Raw genomic sequence first — 19,574 nt, 5'->3', positions numbered from 1 at the left:
TCGAGTCGAGGGCTGGGGAGGGACTCCAACCCGAGAGCACACATGCAGGCGCGCTGGTTGCGCAGCCGCGCAGGGGGTAAGGGGCTCGGCCAGGGGGCTTTGGGCTGGGCTAGGTCGAGTCACTAGAGTCCTAAGAGGGTGCACAAGGGGCTGGTTTAGGGGTTGGTCCAGTGGCTAGATCCTAGGGGCGAGTTCGAAGAGTCCTACGCTAGGAGGAATTCTCGGATGGTTTTGGTTGCAAGGTTGGGGGCTTCGGTTTCAAGCCTAGGGTCAAGTCCTAAGGGTTCTAAGGGTCCAGGAGGGATCCTAGAGGGGTTGGTCAGGGTTCGGTTCAGCATGGTTCGGGCTTGGCTCGAGGAAACACGAATATGGTTCGAGGTGTAGTGCATAGGCTCGATTAGGGTTTTCTTCCTTTGAAATAATTTGAAACATGGCTCACGGGGTTGAGTCATGGTTTGCGATGGCTAAAATAATATAAAAATTCTAAGTTTTTAATTTGGGAATTTTATATTAAAGGTCGAATTAATTCAGGATTAAAACACACTAAAAATGAATAATTAAGGAATAATTGAAAAGTCTAGAATTTAAGCTAAATAAAATTGTGGTAAATTTAATTTAAGCTTAAATAATTATTTGGGACATGTTAGAGTCAATGGAATTAAGAAAAAGTCAAATTCGAGGATTTTTACATCTAGGGATAAAATGATAATTTTACACCTAAAAATTAGTAAACGTCATGGCAGTACTCCGATTGCTATTTTATATGTTAAAATGTTTATTTTAAATGTTTATGAATTTTTATGATTTAATATAGATATTTAAAAGATATGTTGCATGATTGGTTTAAAAGAAAAATGTTATTTATATGCATGCTTTTATAAGGTGATGGAAATACGAAATGTTGAAGGATGAGAAGGAATTGTGACTAATATGAACACGTGATACGATGATATGCTAATACGTAAGGCCAAGACTCAGTTGACGGGTGAGAGTGTCGTTGATGTCTCCGCCGCCCAGTATTATGGTTACATGTAGATGGATTCATCGCCCAATACGAATACGAAAGTCACAATCAACGATTTGAATTCAACGAACATGAATATGAATATGAATATGTTGATGATGAATATGAATATGAATATATTGATATGAAATTGTTTACGAAAATGTTTATGTTTAAGTTTATGCATCTTCATGAAAAATGTTATTTTACGTACAAATATTTTCACTGTTGCATGTGATCTGTATATGTATTATGTCGTTATCAAGATTATGGAGTGTTGAGTATTTAGAGTCACTGGGTGTGATCGATGCATGTGAGTTTGATGTTGATGGTAGTGGAGGTCTTGATGGATGATCTGACTGGACTGAAGGTGCACATAACCCGAGTACCAGCGCTTTTAATTATCCGTACTTACGTTTATGATTTATGTTAAAGATTGTACGACTATTTATTTATGATTTGAGATTTTTTGAGAGGTTGATAGTATGTGCTATATTTTTCAAATATTGTTTTTAGGTTTGATAAGATGTTTAACGATTTTACGATTTGAACTGTTTTCTTGATTTTTCAAATATTAGTTGGTTGTTTTATTTTTAAAATTGTGCAAAATATTTTATAAATATATATATGTATTTCAGCCGATTAGTAGGAGGATATTAAAAAAAAATTACTTTTTAAGAAAACGAACAGTGGCACTGAAATAAGTTGTTCAAACTATCATCCCTCACCATGTATACCATGTATTATTTGGTGAAGTTCTTCAACAAAAAAGCAGTCTTTGTATGTGATTACACTATTCAGCAAACTTTGTTTCATCCACTAAGTCAACTTCTATATACCATTATTTTTCAAGAAACTAAGACCACCATCAGCTTTCCATCGCTAAGCAAAAAACCAAGAAACAAGAGAATTTGCTAACCGAATATTGGAGGCTATATGATTGCTTCTATGAATTCATCTACCGATACGTAGTCCTCGTGTGCTTCCGCTAGCTACCAAGATGAGTGGAAGGTGTAACAGAAGACGAACTATGTCAAGTTAAAACAAATGATCTTCGCTTGTAAAACGCCTACTTTATTAACTCTATAAATCCCTCGTCTCCCTTCTGAAGGGCCGAGGAACCTATATGACCGCCGAAATGCTGCTGCCGGCCGTGAATGGGCTGTCCGGTAGGTCAAGTCCTTGAGCACTGAAAAAGAGAAGCATCAAAGTTTAGGCATGAATTCATTCTTGCACGAAGTATTCAAAGGCGAGAAATATATTAGACTGGTGGAAAAAATAATTCAAATTATATATATAAATTTTGAATAATATATGCTTTGCCAACCTCTCCTGATCACTGCAATTGTTAGTAGTGGGGTACTTGTCCCTAGTAGAGCCATGGTTCACAACATCGAAACAATAGTTGTGGCGATCGGTTGATTGGAATTTGGTGTGTCCTGCAAAAATTTTACTCCGCAAACGTTAATAGAGTGTTGGTCGAGAGAAGAATCCAAATCAAACTGGTTTGAGGAGATGTGCCGAAAATCAAGAAAACGCGAAACAACCTTTGGGGAATTTTAGATCATCCAAGGAATAACCCAAGCAAGATTGAGTAGTTAGATGTTTGCCAGATAATTGGAGTTGTGAGAGACGGATGGTCCCGAGTTGAAGGGCACGTTTATCCTCTTCCATTAGCTGCCGCCTAAACAGCCAAGAGGATTCCAATCCTGCTGCAACAAAGGGAATGAGTCGAGAAAAGACAATTACGCATTAGAATTAGGACTTGTTAGGCCATCTCCAACCCATATCCTCTATTTTTCATCATCTATCTTCCAAAATAGAGATCCGTGATCTCTATTTTTAAAAACCTTCTCCAATCCATATCCTGTTAAAATATTACAAAATGCTCCATTTCTTTTTTTCATTTTCAAAAATACACACATATAATTATATAAAACATAATATACTATATAACCGAACTTAATTAATTCTATAAACATAATAAAATAAAACATGTATTAAACTCAATTTATTTAAAATAATACATTTTTTTGACACGACAAACATAAACGACAAGATACAACATTCATAATATAAACATAAAATATAAATCACGACAAACATAAACGACACATATGGTTTAAAGAACAACACATAAATTGACCATTAAAAATACCAATATTCCGAAATACTGTACTCCTCCCTCAAATGGTCAATAAGAGCATCTCGAAGTGCATATTGAGCCGACTTATCTTTTATTTGACGATGACATACAATAAAATCTTGAAATCGGACATGCTCATCACGTGTCATTTCAACATCCACGATGAGTGATTAAATAGACAATAAGTGTTTCTAATAAATTGTGTTATTAATTTTTGTGATCATTATCTTGTTTATTATTTTCATTTCATGATTATTATAAACAATAAACTTATAATTAATTCATGAAAATAATAAAACAATTAAAATAAATTAACTAGGTATAAAAATTATTTAACATTAAAATTAATTAATTAAATATTTGAAATATAATAATATAAAATGGAGCAAAACAAATACATAAAAATGTAAAAGGACTATTTTGCGATTGTTATGATGACATTTCAGTAATTTGGTAGAATCTCCATATTGATCTTCAAATTAATAGTGATCCTCCAAAAATGGAGGATCACTGTTGCAATCTCCAAAATGGAGATTGCATTTGGAGTTGGGTTGGAGCACTAACCCATACTCTATTTTGGAGATTTCCTCCAAAACAGAGATGGGTTGGAGATGCTCATTGTGTTACAAGCTGACGAATTATTCGTCCGCAAAGATCGTAGTCTATAATGTAGGAGCATGACAGGGACTTAGGAATTAAGGGTTTTACTCGCTTGAAACTCGGAATCGTGATCCATTGGGTGCGAGTGATAGTAGTAAGGTTCTTGATACTTCCTGCGTCAAAAAGAAAACACTCTTCAATGACTCACAAACCGTGACCATTTCCAAGATAGAAGGATGAGGAAAAATGAAGTTATCAGAAAGAGACACAATTAGAAATATATAACAAGAATGACAATTACATCAACATCCTACAGAATTATAAACGGCGGGCTCATATTCAAGTCTTGAGGTCACAGTAAAGCCGGAAGTTACCTATCGACGTGCTTAGATTTTTCCCGGTAAGGTTTAACAAGAACGCGTGCACCGCAAACATAATGTGGATTTCCCTTCGACAGAATCAACCTCGCGGTGTCCGCACTCACAAACGTTACGAAACCAAACATCCTTTTCTGCTGGCATGGGATCCTTACGTCTTCAACCTGACCGAAAGAACTATAAACAAAACCATAGAAAATGAACCTCTTTTATTTAAAAAAACATGTTACTTACAGTGGGAAATGATATCAGATTACGTTACCTAAAGTGATTGGAAACATCTTCCTCAGTAAAGGTACTCTCTGCTGGAAAAGTTAAATAAATCTGGCGTGAACCGCAAACGACTGGACCAGGGTCGTTTCTGTCACCGTGAACATCAGTCACATATTTCGGAGCATCTTCCACCAGCACCACAGCATGCTGTCCATGAGGCCTAAATCACACATATTGAACCAACTTAATGTTCGTCTTCACTTAGAATAAACCGATAAAATCAACAAAAACAATGAGGGCCGAATCAATCACACCTGCTAATTAGCTTAATGCTGTTTTTAAGGCGTTCAAGAACTTTCGTCAAACTATAACCGGCTTTCCCATGTCTTTGGCTTTCAGTCAAGTACCCTTCTGCTTGTAGAGTTCTTCCGCATCTCTCGTAGTACATCATAGGTAGAAAAGCAATCGAAACCGGGCTGCCACCTTGAGATATTAGTAACTCTGCAATATCTTGCTCTAGTTTCTCGAGGGACCCCGGTGAAAAGGCTTGATCTTCGGCACTGACATCAAATGAATTAGGACCAAAATCATTGATGTAGGCATCGGGAAAAAATTCTCCATGCAAATACCTACAATTACTGCCATTCTTACAGAACCCCCTACTGAAATAGTGACAAGTCTTAACCGGAAAATCCATGAAGCTCAAATAATTCCGGCAATCCCTAATGCCGAAATTGTCAAATGCAGCTTCGTGACTATAGCAATCATTTGGTCCTAAACTCATTGTCTCCAACGGGTCGTCAACACTAAATTGATCATTTAAACCATACTCTTCGGGTATAGGATCAGAACAAGTCATCGGCTTATTATGCACAGGCAGAGAGTTCCAATAAGGCGGTGGCACCCTTTGAATGGGGGCTGAAAATGTGCCCGATGAAGCTGGTGAAAATGCTGGAAACTGGATAGAAGGACCCGATAACGGGCTCAGGTTCATGTTTGGCGAAATTGGGGGAGAAATAGCTGGTGGTGAGGCTAAATTAAGAACGGCTTTGGCATTTTGAATCAAGTTGAGGATTAAGGTATCCGGCGCCATAGCCAACCGAATCATTTCGTGATCAGGAAGACCCTTCATGTAAACATACCCGACGATCTTCTGAGCTATATGTTTGGGTTCCAATTTAAAGATTCTATCATGAACGACCTTATAAGCTTGCCATGAATCCATTTTTCATCTATTGATCAGTGCAAACACATAGTCCATAAGCTAACTTCAAAAACATAAATAATGGAACCAAGGAATTCAACTGAATAACCCAAATCAAACACGGTGGGGGTATTAGATGAATTGCTATAAAATTCTCAAGCTGCTTTTTTGTAACATAAAATTTTCAAATTCTAAAAATCAAAAGGATAAATACAATACATGAAGTAAATCATAGTGTATAACAGCGACGAAAAAGGCTGGAACTGTGACAGAACACTAAAACAAAACATTATCCAAAACCAGTAATAAATTGATTTCCCAGCAATGCAACATGCACCCAAAAAGAGATCTTGCCAAAAAAAATCACCCAGAAAAGAACACATGAAATCTCTATATTCTTCAACAGCATACGAAAAATAATATAAACTGAAATCTCACCAATACAATACAGTATTTTGCTTTCCCAAAACTCTCTTATACATACACGTCTTCAAGAATTAGGAATCATTTGAAAACAGTCTCAAGCCCTATAAAAAAAAGTACCATAAAAACACAAACAACCCATTCTGACAAATTTACAGAAACCTGTTATTTTAAGTAGTTTCAAGAAACCAAACGAGTAAACTCCGGCCGATGCATGCACTGAAGACCGAATAGGTATACAAGAACAAGTGACGAAAACTACCATCAAAATCTTGGGGGTTACCAACTGATCAGAAAAGAAAAACACATCACTGTTATATATAAGTATGAACACAGTTTTGGAGTTCAAAACCTCTCGAATCTCTCTCTCAAAGGTTCAGTGAAATCTTATCTTTCTTAAAAAAGATTTGGATCAAATGCTTATCATTTCATGTAGGGAAAATGATTTGAACACTTTGATTAACATGTTTGTCGCAACAAAAAACAAAAGAAATTCCTAGATTTGCGACGTGGGTTGATGACAGCTTGGTTTTCTGTTACCAAAGTACCCTCGTCCAGTTCACAAAACTTCCCATAAAAATAATAATTACATTTCCAAATTTCGGAAAATCCAATGTGCAGTTGCAGTTGGAGCACATATACCGCCAAAATACATCCTACGTGTGCTCGTGGCCTGTTTGTCCGTTTCTGTTTCCTTTGAAGGATATCACTTCTCAGCCACTCGATAGTTTCCTTGATTCTTTGATATTTTTGGGACTTTGATTTTAGATTTTTTTATAAAAAAAACACAGAGTACATGTACCTTTGACACGATTGATTATCAAGTTGACTAATGATTTCTTGTTTACATAATATTGTTTTGATAATAGACAAGTTCCCAATTTTTTTTACTATTGAATTTTTTTATATAGGGTCCATTTCAATTCACATATGTTATTTAGACTTTTCTTAACCTGACATAACAAAAATAGGCAAAAACTTATGTGAAATTGTCTTACGGGTCGTATTTTTTGAGACGGATATCTTATTTTGGTTATCCATGAACAAATTTTACTTTTTATGTTAAGAGTATTACTTTTTATTGTGAATATCGGTAGGGTTGATCCGTCTCTCATATAAAGATTTGTGAGACTGTCTCACAAGAGACATACTCACAAAAATAATTGATAGTTTAAATTCATCATCAATTAATTAACAATATTTTGAATTTCGAATTTTATAAAATCTCGATAACATCTACAATATTCTACTTATTTCTCATTCTAAATATGTATATAATTCTCTATAATTCAGTTGTATATTATATGAATTATGTAGAATATTGTAGATAGAAGTATTTATATTTGTGTAGATAATAGAACTTTCTGGAGAGTTGATTTCAAACATTATATCAAATAGATCGTAGTCATTCATTTTAGGAACTCACTTGTATAAATAGGATGGATATAAAAAAATGATATGAATTCACATAGTATCTTTTCAATATTAATTGAGATGAGACGGAACTGACCCCTGACGTATTTGCATATGTTGATAATATATTAGTTTTAAATATTTTCGGTTTCTGAAATAATTAAAATTACAATATACACTAAAGAACTAGAGCACTGTGGGAGTTCATATAAGTCGATTTAGATCTGAATTATCCTTGAAAGTAGGTTTCTTGTGATAATGACTCACGAATCTTTATCTGTGAGATGGGTTAACCCTACCGATATTCACAATAAAAAGTAATACTCTTAGCATAAAAAGTAATATTTTTAATGGATGACCTAAATAAAAGATACATCTCATAAAATATGACCCCTTGAGTTAGTTGTGACTCGTGATTATATAAATGTCTTTTATCTTTCCACGTTCTTGAGTTAATTGAAGACTTTTGACTCTTTATATTCTTGAGTTAACTGAAATATTAATTGAGCTAATTAATATTGCATGACTTTTTGTTTGTATTTTGCCAGCACACATGCCGCCAAAGTACATCCTACGTGTGCTCGTGGCGAGTTTGTTCGTTTCTGTTTCTTTAGGAGGGATATCATTCGTTGGATCATTTCCTTGATTCTTTGATGTTTTTGGAACTTTGATTTTAGATTATAAAAAAAAAAACAAAAACAAAAACAAAGTACAAGCACATTTGACACTAGGAAATGATAATATTGATTATCAAGTTGACTAATTGTTCCTTGTTTACATAATATTGTTTTAACTATAGACAAGTTCCCAATTTTTTTTACTATATAATTTGTTTGTATAGGGTCATTTCAATTCACATATGTTATTCAGAATTTTGTTAACATGGCGAAACAAAAGTAATTGAGAGTTAAATTCATCATCAAATAATTAACATTATTTTGAATTTGAATTTTTTAAAATCTCAGTTACATCTAGATCAATTTACTTAGGGTAGGTCTCTTGTGAGACGGTCTCACACATTTTTATATGTGAAACGGATCAATCCTATCAATATTCACAATAAAAAATAATATTCTTATCATAAAAAGTAATATTTTTTCATGGATGACCTAAATAAGATATCTGTTTCACAAAATACGACACATGAGACCGTCTCTCACAAGTTTTTGTCTTCTACTTATTCCTCGTTCTATATATGTATAGAATTCTCTACAATTCACTTGTATATATAAGAATTGTGTAGAATATTGTAGAGTATTTAGATTCGTGCAGATAGTAAAATCTTATGGAGAGTTGATCTCCACCGTTGTATCAAATAGATTTTAGTATTTCATTTTAGAAACTCAATTGTATAAATAGGATGGATATAAAAAAAGTTTCTGATATGAATTCAAAAGGTATTCACAAAGTATATTTTCGATATTAATTGACATGGGATGGAATTGGCGCTTGACGTGATTGCATCTATTGATAATATATTACTTTTAAAGATATTTGGTTTCAAAAATAATTTAAATAACAACATACACTAAAGAAATAGAACACATTGGGTATTCAGATTAGTCGATTTAATTGAGTTCCCAATCAAATTAACTGTAGATTGTTTATTAGATATTCGAACTCAAATATACCGAAAAAATTAGTGAGAAGGTGTATCTTAATTTATTTATAAAAGAAGGAAAAACCAATAAAAAGAACTTTTTAAAAAAGCCGTTTGGGACCAAGTCAAGTCGTACCTCGTTGAATAATTATTTTCTTGGTTATGTGATATTGTTTTGATAATGGACAAGTTCCCAAATTTTTTAAAAGAGTTTATTTATTATAATAATGTACGCTATTAATGGATTTGTTCGTATAAGATCCACTTCAATTCACATATTTTGTTTAGAGTGGTCATATTTATGTAACCAAGCTCGATACTTAGTGTGTACGTTACTCTAGCTCGGTTTGGAAGAAGAAAAATAGTCGATTTTAAAATTCGTGATCAATTAATTAACGATCTCGAATTTAAATTTTATAGAGGCTTGGTGATATATAGAACTTTCTATTTATTTATTGTTCTGCACTTGTATATAATAGTTCTTAGTCATCTATTGTAGGACGTCACTAGTATGAATATAATGAATATAAAATTTTTCTAATATGAATTCACTTCGGTTCGACAAGGGCCGGTCAAGCAGATATCAATCGAGATGTGGCGGAATTGATGCTTGCCGTTTATAATATATTAATTTTAAGATATTTGGTTTTTGGAATAATTTATAAATTAACAAAAATAATCAGTACGTTGAATAGATATTGGAAGATGATCTAAATCTAAGATTATAGGCAAATATAATGCCTAATTTGTTGTGCCGAAGTCAATTTCAAACAACTAGACAAATGCAACCTTCGATGTTTGTGTGATGTCAATTTGCTGTCCAAAGGAACCAACGTAATTATATAACTATTCAAAAAAAAAAAAAAAATTACAGCTCGAATGATTAGGAAGAATAAATAGAAAATTATTTAAAAAATTGAATGGGAATTTTGGGGGATTCAAGGTGGTAGAGGACCGTTTCAAAAAGCAAGATAATGTAAATATAATTATATAATTCAGCTAAAATGGAGGAAAATCATTTTTTATATTATTAAAAATTATTCAATTTTTTGGTGGATTTTTTGACAATTAAGAGGCAAAAGGGTTATTAAATAATTGTGGGTTGATTATCTGCAAAGTAAATTAGAAAATTGTATTCGGTTTATTGCATTTTGATGCACAATATTTAGTAATTTGACTGTAAAAATTGAAAATATTCTATATTTTTTGTTTGATGTTTATTGATTAGTCCAAATCAGTTGATGCATATTTTTAAAGTTATATTTCTTTAATTGGAATATTGTTCCTTTATGTTTTAATGCTGAATTGTTCTGTATATTTCGTTTTATCTTTTTTTATGCATAAATGGTACGGGAAGTTAACAAGGTTGATGATCTTCAGTGGAATTGATTTATGTGGTTTTTGTTTCCAATCTAATTTAATGAAAAAACTAGAAATATTATGCATGGATACCGATGTGCAGTTTTTGTACTTATTCTATCATACAATTGAGGTTATTTAATTTTTTGAAATATGAATTATGAGTCTATGATTTTTTTTATGTGTAGGATGAAGTGTTTAAGTTGTTGGAATGAAACACCCGAAGACTAATGCTGCATGTCGAGCTAGTCAGTCAGGATGAGCAAACTCTCTTAATTGATCAGGTTGATCTTTCTTCATCTAGTCAGGCTCCAGATCTTACACTTTCCATTATATCTCCACCGGCTGGATCCAAAGAAATTCCAAGGATTATGCAGTCTCCAGAGATAGAAATTCCATATGAACTGACCTTGAATGACATAACTAGTCTAACCTCAATTGAACATAATATCATGACATTAGAGAATAGTAAGCTAGATTCTTACTGCGTGATTGATCAGCTCAAGGACAAAATGCTCAAAGAAGTATCTTTTCTCTTCGAGAATGTGATTGATATCTTAATGAAGCTAAAATCAATAAAGAAAACAAAAACTGTAATGACTGACAGTCTTTTTGAACAAATGCGGATGAGTAATTTTCAGTTATCCTCGAAGATTTATGGTGGTACTCGAATTTTTTAAAGACCCTAGCGTTGACAAAAAGGGAAAAGCTGGTCAGAAAAAAGGAATTAGTACACGACGGTGGGCCTCTACAGAAGAAAGATCATTCTAAACCCTCTTATTCTAGCAAGAAATTTGAATCGAATAAGCCTCGTTCATGTTGGTCCCATGTGCGTAATTTGAGATAATAAAACCCGAAAATAAAGAATAAACTGGACACTGAGATTTACGTGAAAAATCCCTAAAAATTATTAGGGATAAAAACCACGGGCAAGATGAAAAGAATTTCACTATAATATTTTGTGGTGTACAACTCACTAATTGTGTTTCCAATGAGAACACACACTCTCTTAATACAGGAGAACAAAACACCTCATAAATATTATAGAACTAAGCACTCAAATGCTTATAAAATGAGAGAAAACTCGAATAAGGGATGATTTCAGAATGAATGGAGTCTCTTTTTATAGAGCCTCTGTCAGTGTTAAAAACGCGTTATTTCTGTCAGAAATTTCTTATTGATTTTCAACCCACGTTTTTTTTTCTCCGTCTTCTAGTTATGCTACAAGTTGTATCAGCCAACATTTGTTGACTTTTCTTCTACAAACAATTCACTTATATAAGAGTTTCTAAATGAATTCCATATGCTGGAATATGTGGAAGTTAACTAAACTGTTAATTAAACTGATGAGAGTGGCAATCGCATAAATCTTAAGATGTCCAAAAAATATTTTGAACGTTAGAATTAAAAATTTAAAACTTTCACGTCGCGAGAAAAAGAGAGGCCAACAAAATATGTGCTGATTTCAGGGAATGTACATCGATTCGTTGGGGCAGGTAGTTGTGGCCTCTCGATCTCTAGAACTAGATCTGCTCAAGCAATCGGCTTACTTGGATTGATTAAAAGAGCAAGGAGTACACTTGTGGATGCAGGTGCTATACCGGTTCTTGTACAGTTACTTGAGGACGGCGATCCCTCCATGAAATTGGTGGCTGGTAACGCGCTGTGCGTTATCGCATCTCGCATCGATCATATTTATCTTGTTACTCAAGCTGAGGTCATTCCTTTGTATGTCGAGCTACTTCAAGGCTTCGACCCCATTGGTCAAGAAATCGCTGCATAGGTATTCTGCATCTTAGCTGTTTATGAAGAAAATACAATTACAATTGCAGGCTATCTGGTGGAACTCCTTGGAGGAGCTAAAGATGGAGCCAAGGCTGCTGCTGCTGACGTGATTTGAGATATGTCAAATTACAAGCACTCAGTGTCCGTTGTGGGAAACGCTGGTACAATACCAATTCTTGTGGAGCTCTTGAAGGACGAGAACAGCAATGTCAAGGAGAATGAGTTGCAGTAAAGCTGGCCGAGCTGCCCTTGCAAAATCTGGAGCGATACCGATTCTCCTCAATGTATTATTAGAAGATGAGTCCAACTAGCTCATAGACAATGCTGTCGAGATGCTTGTTAATTTCTCAGCAGATCCTTCACTTGAAGAGCGGATATCCTGTATTTCTGGAAGTCCCGTGTTTCAGTTATAGAGTACCGGAAACGAGTGATTCTGATGAAAGTTTGGCCACGTCTTCGGAGAGGACGACGACTGTGTGTGATATCTCGTCGGATACTGATATTGTTAATTTTGTTTCTGTTTAAATTTAAATCAGATAAACTATATCCCATGTCTGGTATGGGAATCGAGAGCTAGAACTGATGAATATTGTTGGAAGAGAGATGAACTTTGTGTAAGAGTGGATGTCTCGATTAGAATTCAGTATGTCTCTTGTGAGACGATCTCACAAATTTTTATTTGTGAGACGAGTCAACTCTACCGATTCACAATAAAAAATAATATTATTAGCAAAAAAAGTAATATTTTTTATGAATGACCCAAATAAGATATTCGTCTCACAAAATACGATCCATGAAACCGTCTCACACAAATTTTTGCTATTAAAATTTGTATGTGAAATAGATGACTAATTTTGCATTGTTGGACATAAACAATTGAACGTATTCTAAGAATACCTTGTATGACTCAGATTTAATGTTCTATAATCAGAAAAGTATGATTGATCAATGTATCCTTTGGCATCGAAAACTCGTCATTTCTTTCCGTGACTTGCAATCGGGACTATAAACGAGCTTCTGGAGCAAAAGTTGATTCGATGACTAAAACAGCAACAACAAGCACTTTCCCTGGAATGGGAGAACGAAATACAAACATTTTTTTTACAATGATGGGTAGAAACATAGACACAGAACCACATCAAGGTCGCAGTATACAAGGCGATAAGATAAGGTGATGAACAGAACCTTCAAGAAAACTCTAGCCTTGTTTCTGTGCGGCTTGATGATACTAATGCCTCGATAATCTTTACTATGTACAGCTAATTTATCTATCGAGGAAAACTCTACAAACACATATAACAACGATAGAATGCAGAGCAAGATGAGGCGATTCGGTGATTTATGTGGGCGATGAAGTCGTCGGAATTTTCAGTGTTTCTCCCTCGTTTTTTAGCTCAGTAGTTTCATGTTCCACCAAATTGTCTTTGATTTCACGGTTAGCATCATCACTGTTGTCATTCAGCGGACTTTCTTTATCATGAACTTCTGCGTCAATCAAGTCATAATCCATGGTTTCCTTTAAATCTTGTTTGTGGGCATGGTCAATGTACTTCTTGATTTCTTCGGCTTCAACTACATGCTGCTGCTCGTTGTTGCCATAAGTGTCTTTCAGAGGGGCGTTGGTCAATATCATGTCTGCTGAGTCATGAATTTCCTCTTCGATGGCACTGAGTTTGTGAGCGGTGACAATATCATGACAGAAAGTTGGATAATTGTCAGATTTGGTTTCTTTAGAAACAGCTGGTGACTTCGAAACCTTGGTGTCCATATTGGTTGAAGATATGACGCTGAAAATGTTGGGATTTGGCTTGATATCGACCCATTGTCCACCAACCCAATCTCTTGAAACTCTAAGGTTCTTTAACTCAACGTTCAGATACAACCTTTCACCTGATGTCAGATTGAGTTTCTAATGGAAATGCACTAGATATAAATAATTTCCGAAATCTATAAAGAAAAGGGGGTAAGAACCTGGAATGTACATTAGGTAACACCCGTTTTTACTATCATAAGAATGGAAATGACCCCCTCCCACCATCCATCACTCCACCAGGCATCTACTGGATCTCCAATCTTGAAGGTAAGGCTCCTTTGATTGCAATGATACACGGGCCTGACAGTTGGGCGACCTGGATGCCTCATTCCCAGTTTATCCGCCTGGGCCACTCTATACGTGGGGATCCATTCCTATAGTCAAGACGATAAATAAGGTAGTGTCTCGTAATTACGGAGCAAGTACTACATGCAATGACTGCATATGATGTGATGCAGCAAATATTGGTACAATTTGGGACGCTGAAAGGGAAAAAGAAAAACAAAAGAAAACTGTGAGACAAGAAATCAAGGGTTTTGAAGTAACCTTTAGCTCGTTGAGTCCTCCAAAGTAAAATGATTTCATACAGTGAATAATTTGGTAACTACTGGTATGATATGTTCTCTATACGTATATAATTACAACTGCAAATGAAGTATAACCGAGCATACCTCGAGATTGATGTCACCATCTTCATCCTTGAACATTTTCATAAAGAATTTTCATCCGTCTCTTATAAACCTCCAAGACGGAGCACCTGAACCAACAGCCACGAATACCACTATCTTGGCAAAGAAACTCTACTTTTTCATTCAGCGTAAAAGTTGGAGCATTCCAAAATTGGCCCTCGACATGCTTGAGGAAACTCGACCCCCTACTCAATAGATCACACTTCAGTTGCTGAAATGGTAAATCATCTGAAAGTTTCTGATGATCCCTGCGACTTCTATTCCTTTTCGCTCCAACTTTTAAATCATCGTCTGAGCTAAACTCTTCCTCGAAAAATTCGGGGCTAAAACAAGAGAAAATCGGTTGATCAAAGTATCCTCTCAATTTACTTAATTTAAAAGCCTTCACTCTGTTACTCTTGAATTGTCTGAAGCAAAAATGCATGTTTCCTAACAAATCGGGAGGAAAAACTGCAAGGCATTTCTCGTAGTGCTCACGAGTTAAGACTGTAGCAGGACCGTCAACACACTCCGCACTGATGACCTGTAAGTATGGAGTGATGAAAACTTCTTTGAGATGAGGATTCCGTAAAGAAACAACTCCCGCGACTTCTTTGTTGAGATGAAACCATCTCACTTTGACCTTCTTCTGGCATTTTTTGTCTTCATACATATCTTCCACATATGCAACATAACGGTTCTCTTTTTCACCCATCACAAAGACAAATGATTGTACCTGATGCACGAAAAGATTAGTGAAGGAATTTGAGATTCAAAAAGTGGTAAATAATGGAAATCAAAATCACAGGTGCTACAACGAAAAGGAGAACACGGCCAGGGAGGGAGCAGGCAGTATTACTACACCTCAATTCTTAACTTCTTATACACATTGGAGTTTTCGGTTAGACACAAACCAAGTCAAAGAGAGCCCTGTGCCTAAAACTTTCGGTTAGACAGAAACCAAGTCAAAGAGAGGCCTGTGCCTAAAACAGTGAAATTTCATAGAATATGCATGACCCGGAAAACTTAACAGATGGTTCATGACCTTCACATAAAAAAAATCAAGAAGGAAAAAAAGATGAGAACACAATAATTTTTTTTAAAAAAAATCCTGTTTTAGGTGATTTACCGTTATTGAAACCCCATTCTGGTAAAATGACGGGTAGTGCTTCAATTGTTTACAGCAGGTCCATGCCAAACCCGACCATGCAATGCCTAAGTGATGACTTTTCAAGTTTCTTGCTAGGGGGCTCTGATATATTCATATATACAGTTAACAATAGGTAAGTTAGCAGTCTCAAAAAAATTGGTAAACCGAAACACAGCAAGATGAAAATTCAAGGCCACGAAATATGTACCTTGTGAGATTGCCAATCCAGCCGATGACCATCATATTTGGAAGTAGGATCATCTTTGGGAGACTCTATCATGAAAAATTTGCAATATATTCAGTTAAATGTAATTTATTTCACACTATCTATAAATATGACCAGGCATGAATCAAATGAATTATTACTCCGTATAATAAATGTAGAGCATTTATATCCATACACAAATTATCAGGGTGCCGGTACAAACAATTTAGCATTAATATTAGAAGAAGTTCGTGTGATTTTTCAACTGCGCAACAATATACAATACAAATAAAAAAAACCCTTTATTACCAATGACTTGCAAAACCTATATACTGCATGGGAAACAACTAAGAAAAGTGTGAATAGTTGATTGAAGATTTAAACTTGATAAAAGGAATCAAAAAATAAATGGCAGACACATGAAATGAACTTTGAACAGATAAGCAACAAAAAACAGATAGCTTTTTGGAACCATCAGGAAAATAGACCAGCCATGGGCAAGAAGGAACGTCAAGCTATAACTTTTTATCATGCTATGCTCATTTCCTTCAGAAAAAGACAAATGAGAGTTCCACCACTATATAATTGCTCAAATATCACAAATAAGGAATGCAAAAATAATAATCGGTGGTTCAAATTCCTCACTGGTAAAAAAAAAGAAAAAGAGAGAGATAAGACAAACATAAAACTTAGGAAATAAATTATGAAAGCACATACTGCATTTATCAGATGTTTGGTAACTAAAGATTATCACAGTCAGACAAATCCAAAATCATCATTAGAACAAACTCCATGGAGTTCAAGAAAAGGAATATAAGAAAGGCACACTTGCATACTCACCTTGACAGTGCTGTTTTGACAACATAGATGTAAGCCAATTCACAACTTCTCGCCTTGATCTCCATCTGAAGCCAGCATGGACCAAGTTCTCAGGTCCATGGACGCTCAAGAACTCCTCAGGGACAACATAAAACATGTGCCTCACACTCCTCTCAGTACCCACAACAGCAAGAACGGATTCCCCTGAATTACCCTTCAAAAAATAGTGGACCACACGATTTCCCCTCTCTTTAGACACATATTCCTCCTTCCACTCAACAAAACAATTCTCAAGTGTAGCCATAATGGATAACAGAGTATTCTTAAAGAAACAAAGCTTTTTCAGATATCATATCACTAAGAAAACAGTAACTTAAGAAGTTAAAAGCACCCATGTCCCCAAGCTTATGAACATACAGCAATCCTTTGCAAATTCTAACTTGAAAACTTCAACTTAACCTACAAAATTCTACCAAAAAGGTGGATTACTACCTCAACAAACGCGTAGAACACCTAAATAGATGCAAGCTTCAACAGAAACAACACAAAATCCCAAATTCTTGTCGGTGTCTACCCACTTTTTGACCATGCCCGAACTATTCCAAGACCCAGATTCCAACAAAAAATAAAAGTAAACCGTCGTTAACCTGCAGGAAGACACACCCAAAGATCTGCCGAAACCACAAAACCCAGGTAAGATGTTAGAGGTACGGGTCAAAAGTGAGAAACTATTTACACTTTTCAGACACTTTGTTACAAAACATCATACAGAAAGGAAAGAGCAAAAAAGGGTGCTTTTTCAGAATGTTCATTTGTAGGTAGAGATTCAAGGAACAGACGAAAAGCGAGCCTTTTTCTTCATTTTTCTGGGGATTCGTGGAATGTAAAAAGGATGAGGGAAGAAAGGTAGAGAGAAGGAATTGTAGGAGAAGATGGGTAGTTGAGCAGAAGAAAGAAAGCGGCCCGGAAGTATGGCAGGGCCGTGAGAATTCATAGTTTGCGGTGGAGGAGGTTGAGACACTGTACGAAACGATGGTACCTAGGAGAGGAGCTGCATATGTTTTTATTATCATTGTTGTTATTGTTATTATCGATTTTTGATTTAATAATTCTTCCGAAGTGGCTTTCATTCTATAAGTACACTCACATTGGTTGGTTAATGAATGTTAATAATACCCATTAATTTTCGCCCACCAATGTGGGCGTAAAAATTAATAATCTTGGCTGACATGACAGCCAAGAAATTCAGCAGAATGAACGGCTTTATTTCGAAATTTGCGACGGTTTTTCGTAAACCATCGCAACTTTGCAACGGTTTATCGTAAACCGTCGCAAAGTGAAAAGCGTCTGTTTTTTTAAAAAAAAGGTCGCTATTTGCGACGGTTTTTTAACACCCGTCGCTATGTGCGACGGTTTTTCAAAAACCGTCGCTAATTATCACCAACGGCTATTTTCAAACGGAAAAATTATGCACCAACGGCTATATTCGAAATTACTCACTATATATACTAATCAATTTCTACAAATTCATACCACAACATTTATCTTTTCATATTTTTAAGCCAAATGGGTGACAATAGTCAGAACTCACAAAATCGACCTCGATTTGTTTCTTCTACACAATATCCACCACAATTTCCAAATCGACCTCGCTTCAACGCAAATTATAATAGTGTTTACAATACTTATCGAAGCGGCCATAGTGATGAAGACATATTGCGGTTTGCATATGAAAAATATCGTGATGAAAATAATGGAGTTGCATTTAATCTGGAGCATGTGTGGAGAATCATGAAAACACGTCCACTGTTCACTCCACAGTCCGATGATCACTTGGTTGGTACAAAGAAAGCGAGAATCTCAGAGTCGGGGGCTAGCAACACCTCATCGAACAAAGATGCGAGTATTGATTTAGATATAAATGAAGAAGAGATTCGTCCAATTGGTCAAAAAGCTGTAAACAAAAAGAACTTGCAATAGAGGAGATGAAAGCAAAAGCGGCTTTGAACAAATCTGAAGCTAAAAAGAGCAAATATTTGCTTAAGGAATACGAAATCCTTTCGAAAGACACTTCACAAATGACGCCGGAGCAGCTTATAGTTCATGAACATCTGTGTGACCAAATTAGAGAGAAATGGAATATGTAATTTTCGATTGATGTAATTCTCTTTTCAATTATCGTAATTCGTTTTCTTTGTATTTTGTGTTTTTTTAAAGAGATTGTGTTGAATAATATTTTAAATAAAAGAGTCCAACTTTTTTTTCATTTCTTAGTAATATTTTAATGAATATTGGAATTAAGTTATTTTTAAAATAATAATACTATTTATTTTTAGTAATATTTGTTGTAAAATTTTAAAAATATTAGAAATATATTGAAATATAAAAATAAAAAAAATGAGTAAGTGAACAGTGGGACCCATAAATAATGAAAGTTGAAATTAAATGAATGTGGGTGTGTGTTAATAATGAGGAAGTGTTAATGTAATGAATATGTGGCTCGTGGACCCCATCATTTTTTATGAGATGGAGAGTTATTAACATGGATTAATTCCGACGGATGCGGATGCCCTAATACTACTCAACGTACGTGTGTATAATCTTTTTTATCGATAAATTAAAATAAAATTTGATAAATCATCGAGAGATCAAAATGATATTTGAATTATTGAAATTAAAAAAACAAAAATAAAAAAAATGTTTATTAAATGAAAAAAAAATAAAAACAAAAATATAATATCTATATTATACAAGGACAAAATTGAAAAAAAATTTTGATGTCCATTTTTTGTCTCT

The 19,574-nt window shown here is 34.9% G+C and overlaps 1 protein-coding gene and 2 pseudogenes across 3 annotated transcripts; 1 reads left to right on the top strand and 2 right to left on the bottom strand.

Moving 5' to 3' along the window:
* Positions 1 to 1,921: 1,921 nt before the first annotated feature.
* LOC142549020 (zinc finger CCCH domain-containing protein 18-like) lies at positions 1,922 to 6,494 on the bottom strand. 3 transcript variants are annotated; one of them, XM_075657741.1, is made up of 8 exons: positions 5,982 to 6,494; positions 4,654 to 5,571; positions 4,389 to 4,559; positions 4,124 to 4,303; positions 3,858 to 3,922; positions 2,551 to 2,715; positions 2,331 to 2,442; positions 1,922 to 2,192 (listed from the first exon to the last, which is right to left on the bottom strand). In XM_075657741.1, exons 2-8 carry the CDS (start codon positions 5,562 to 5,564, stop codon positions 2,126 to 2,128), a joined length of 1,671 nt encoding a protein of 556 aa, XP_075513856.1. In that variant the 5' UTR covers positions 5,565 to 5,571; positions 5,982 to 6,494; the 3' UTR covers positions 1,922 to 2,125. The 3 variants fall into 3 exon arrangements, with proteins under 3 accessions (XP_075513856.1, XP_075513855.1, XP_075513857.1); XM_075657740.1 differs by having other exon boundaries at positions 6,129 to 6,493; XM_075657742.1 differs by having other exon boundaries at positions 2,551 to 2,712; positions 6,129 to 6,492.
* A 4,074-nt stretch (positions 6,495 to 10,568) lies between these two features.
* LOC142549972 (uncharacterized) lies at positions 10,569 to 12,730 on the top strand (annotated as a pseudogene).
* A 402-nt stretch (positions 12,731 to 13,132) lies between these two features.
* Positions 13,133 to 17,850, bottom strand: LOC142549971 (uncharacterized; annotated as a pseudogene).
* Positions 17,851 to 19,574: the final 1,724 nt, after the last annotated feature.

Source organism: Primulina tabacum, chromosome 6, assembly GCF_025594145.1.
Source record: "Primulina tabacum isolate GXHZ01 chromosome 6, ASM2559414v2, whole genome shotgun sequence".
NCBI classification, from domain to species: Eukaryota; Viridiplantae; Streptophyta; class Magnoliopsida; order Lamiales; family Gesneriaceae; genus Primulina; species Primulina tabacum.
The sequence above is the reverse complement of the archived record's forward strand: the minus strand, read 5'-3'. Positions and strand labels throughout refer to the sequence as shown.

Excerpts from the sequence above, each read along its gene's own strand:
- LOC142549020 (XM_075657741.1), bottom strand. The coding sequence starts at position 5,564 with ATGGATTCATGGCAAGCTTATAAGGTCGTTCATGATAGAATCTTTAAA. Across the intron at positions 4,304-4,388 it reads GATGTTTCCAATCACTTTAG|TTCTTTCGGTCAGGTTGAAG; the intron begins GTAACGTAATCT and ends TTTTGTTTATAG. Across the intron at positions 2,193-2,330 it reads AATTGCAGTGATCAGGAGAG|TGCTCAAGGACTTGACCTAC; the intron begins GTTGGCAAAGCA and ends TCTCTTTTTCAG.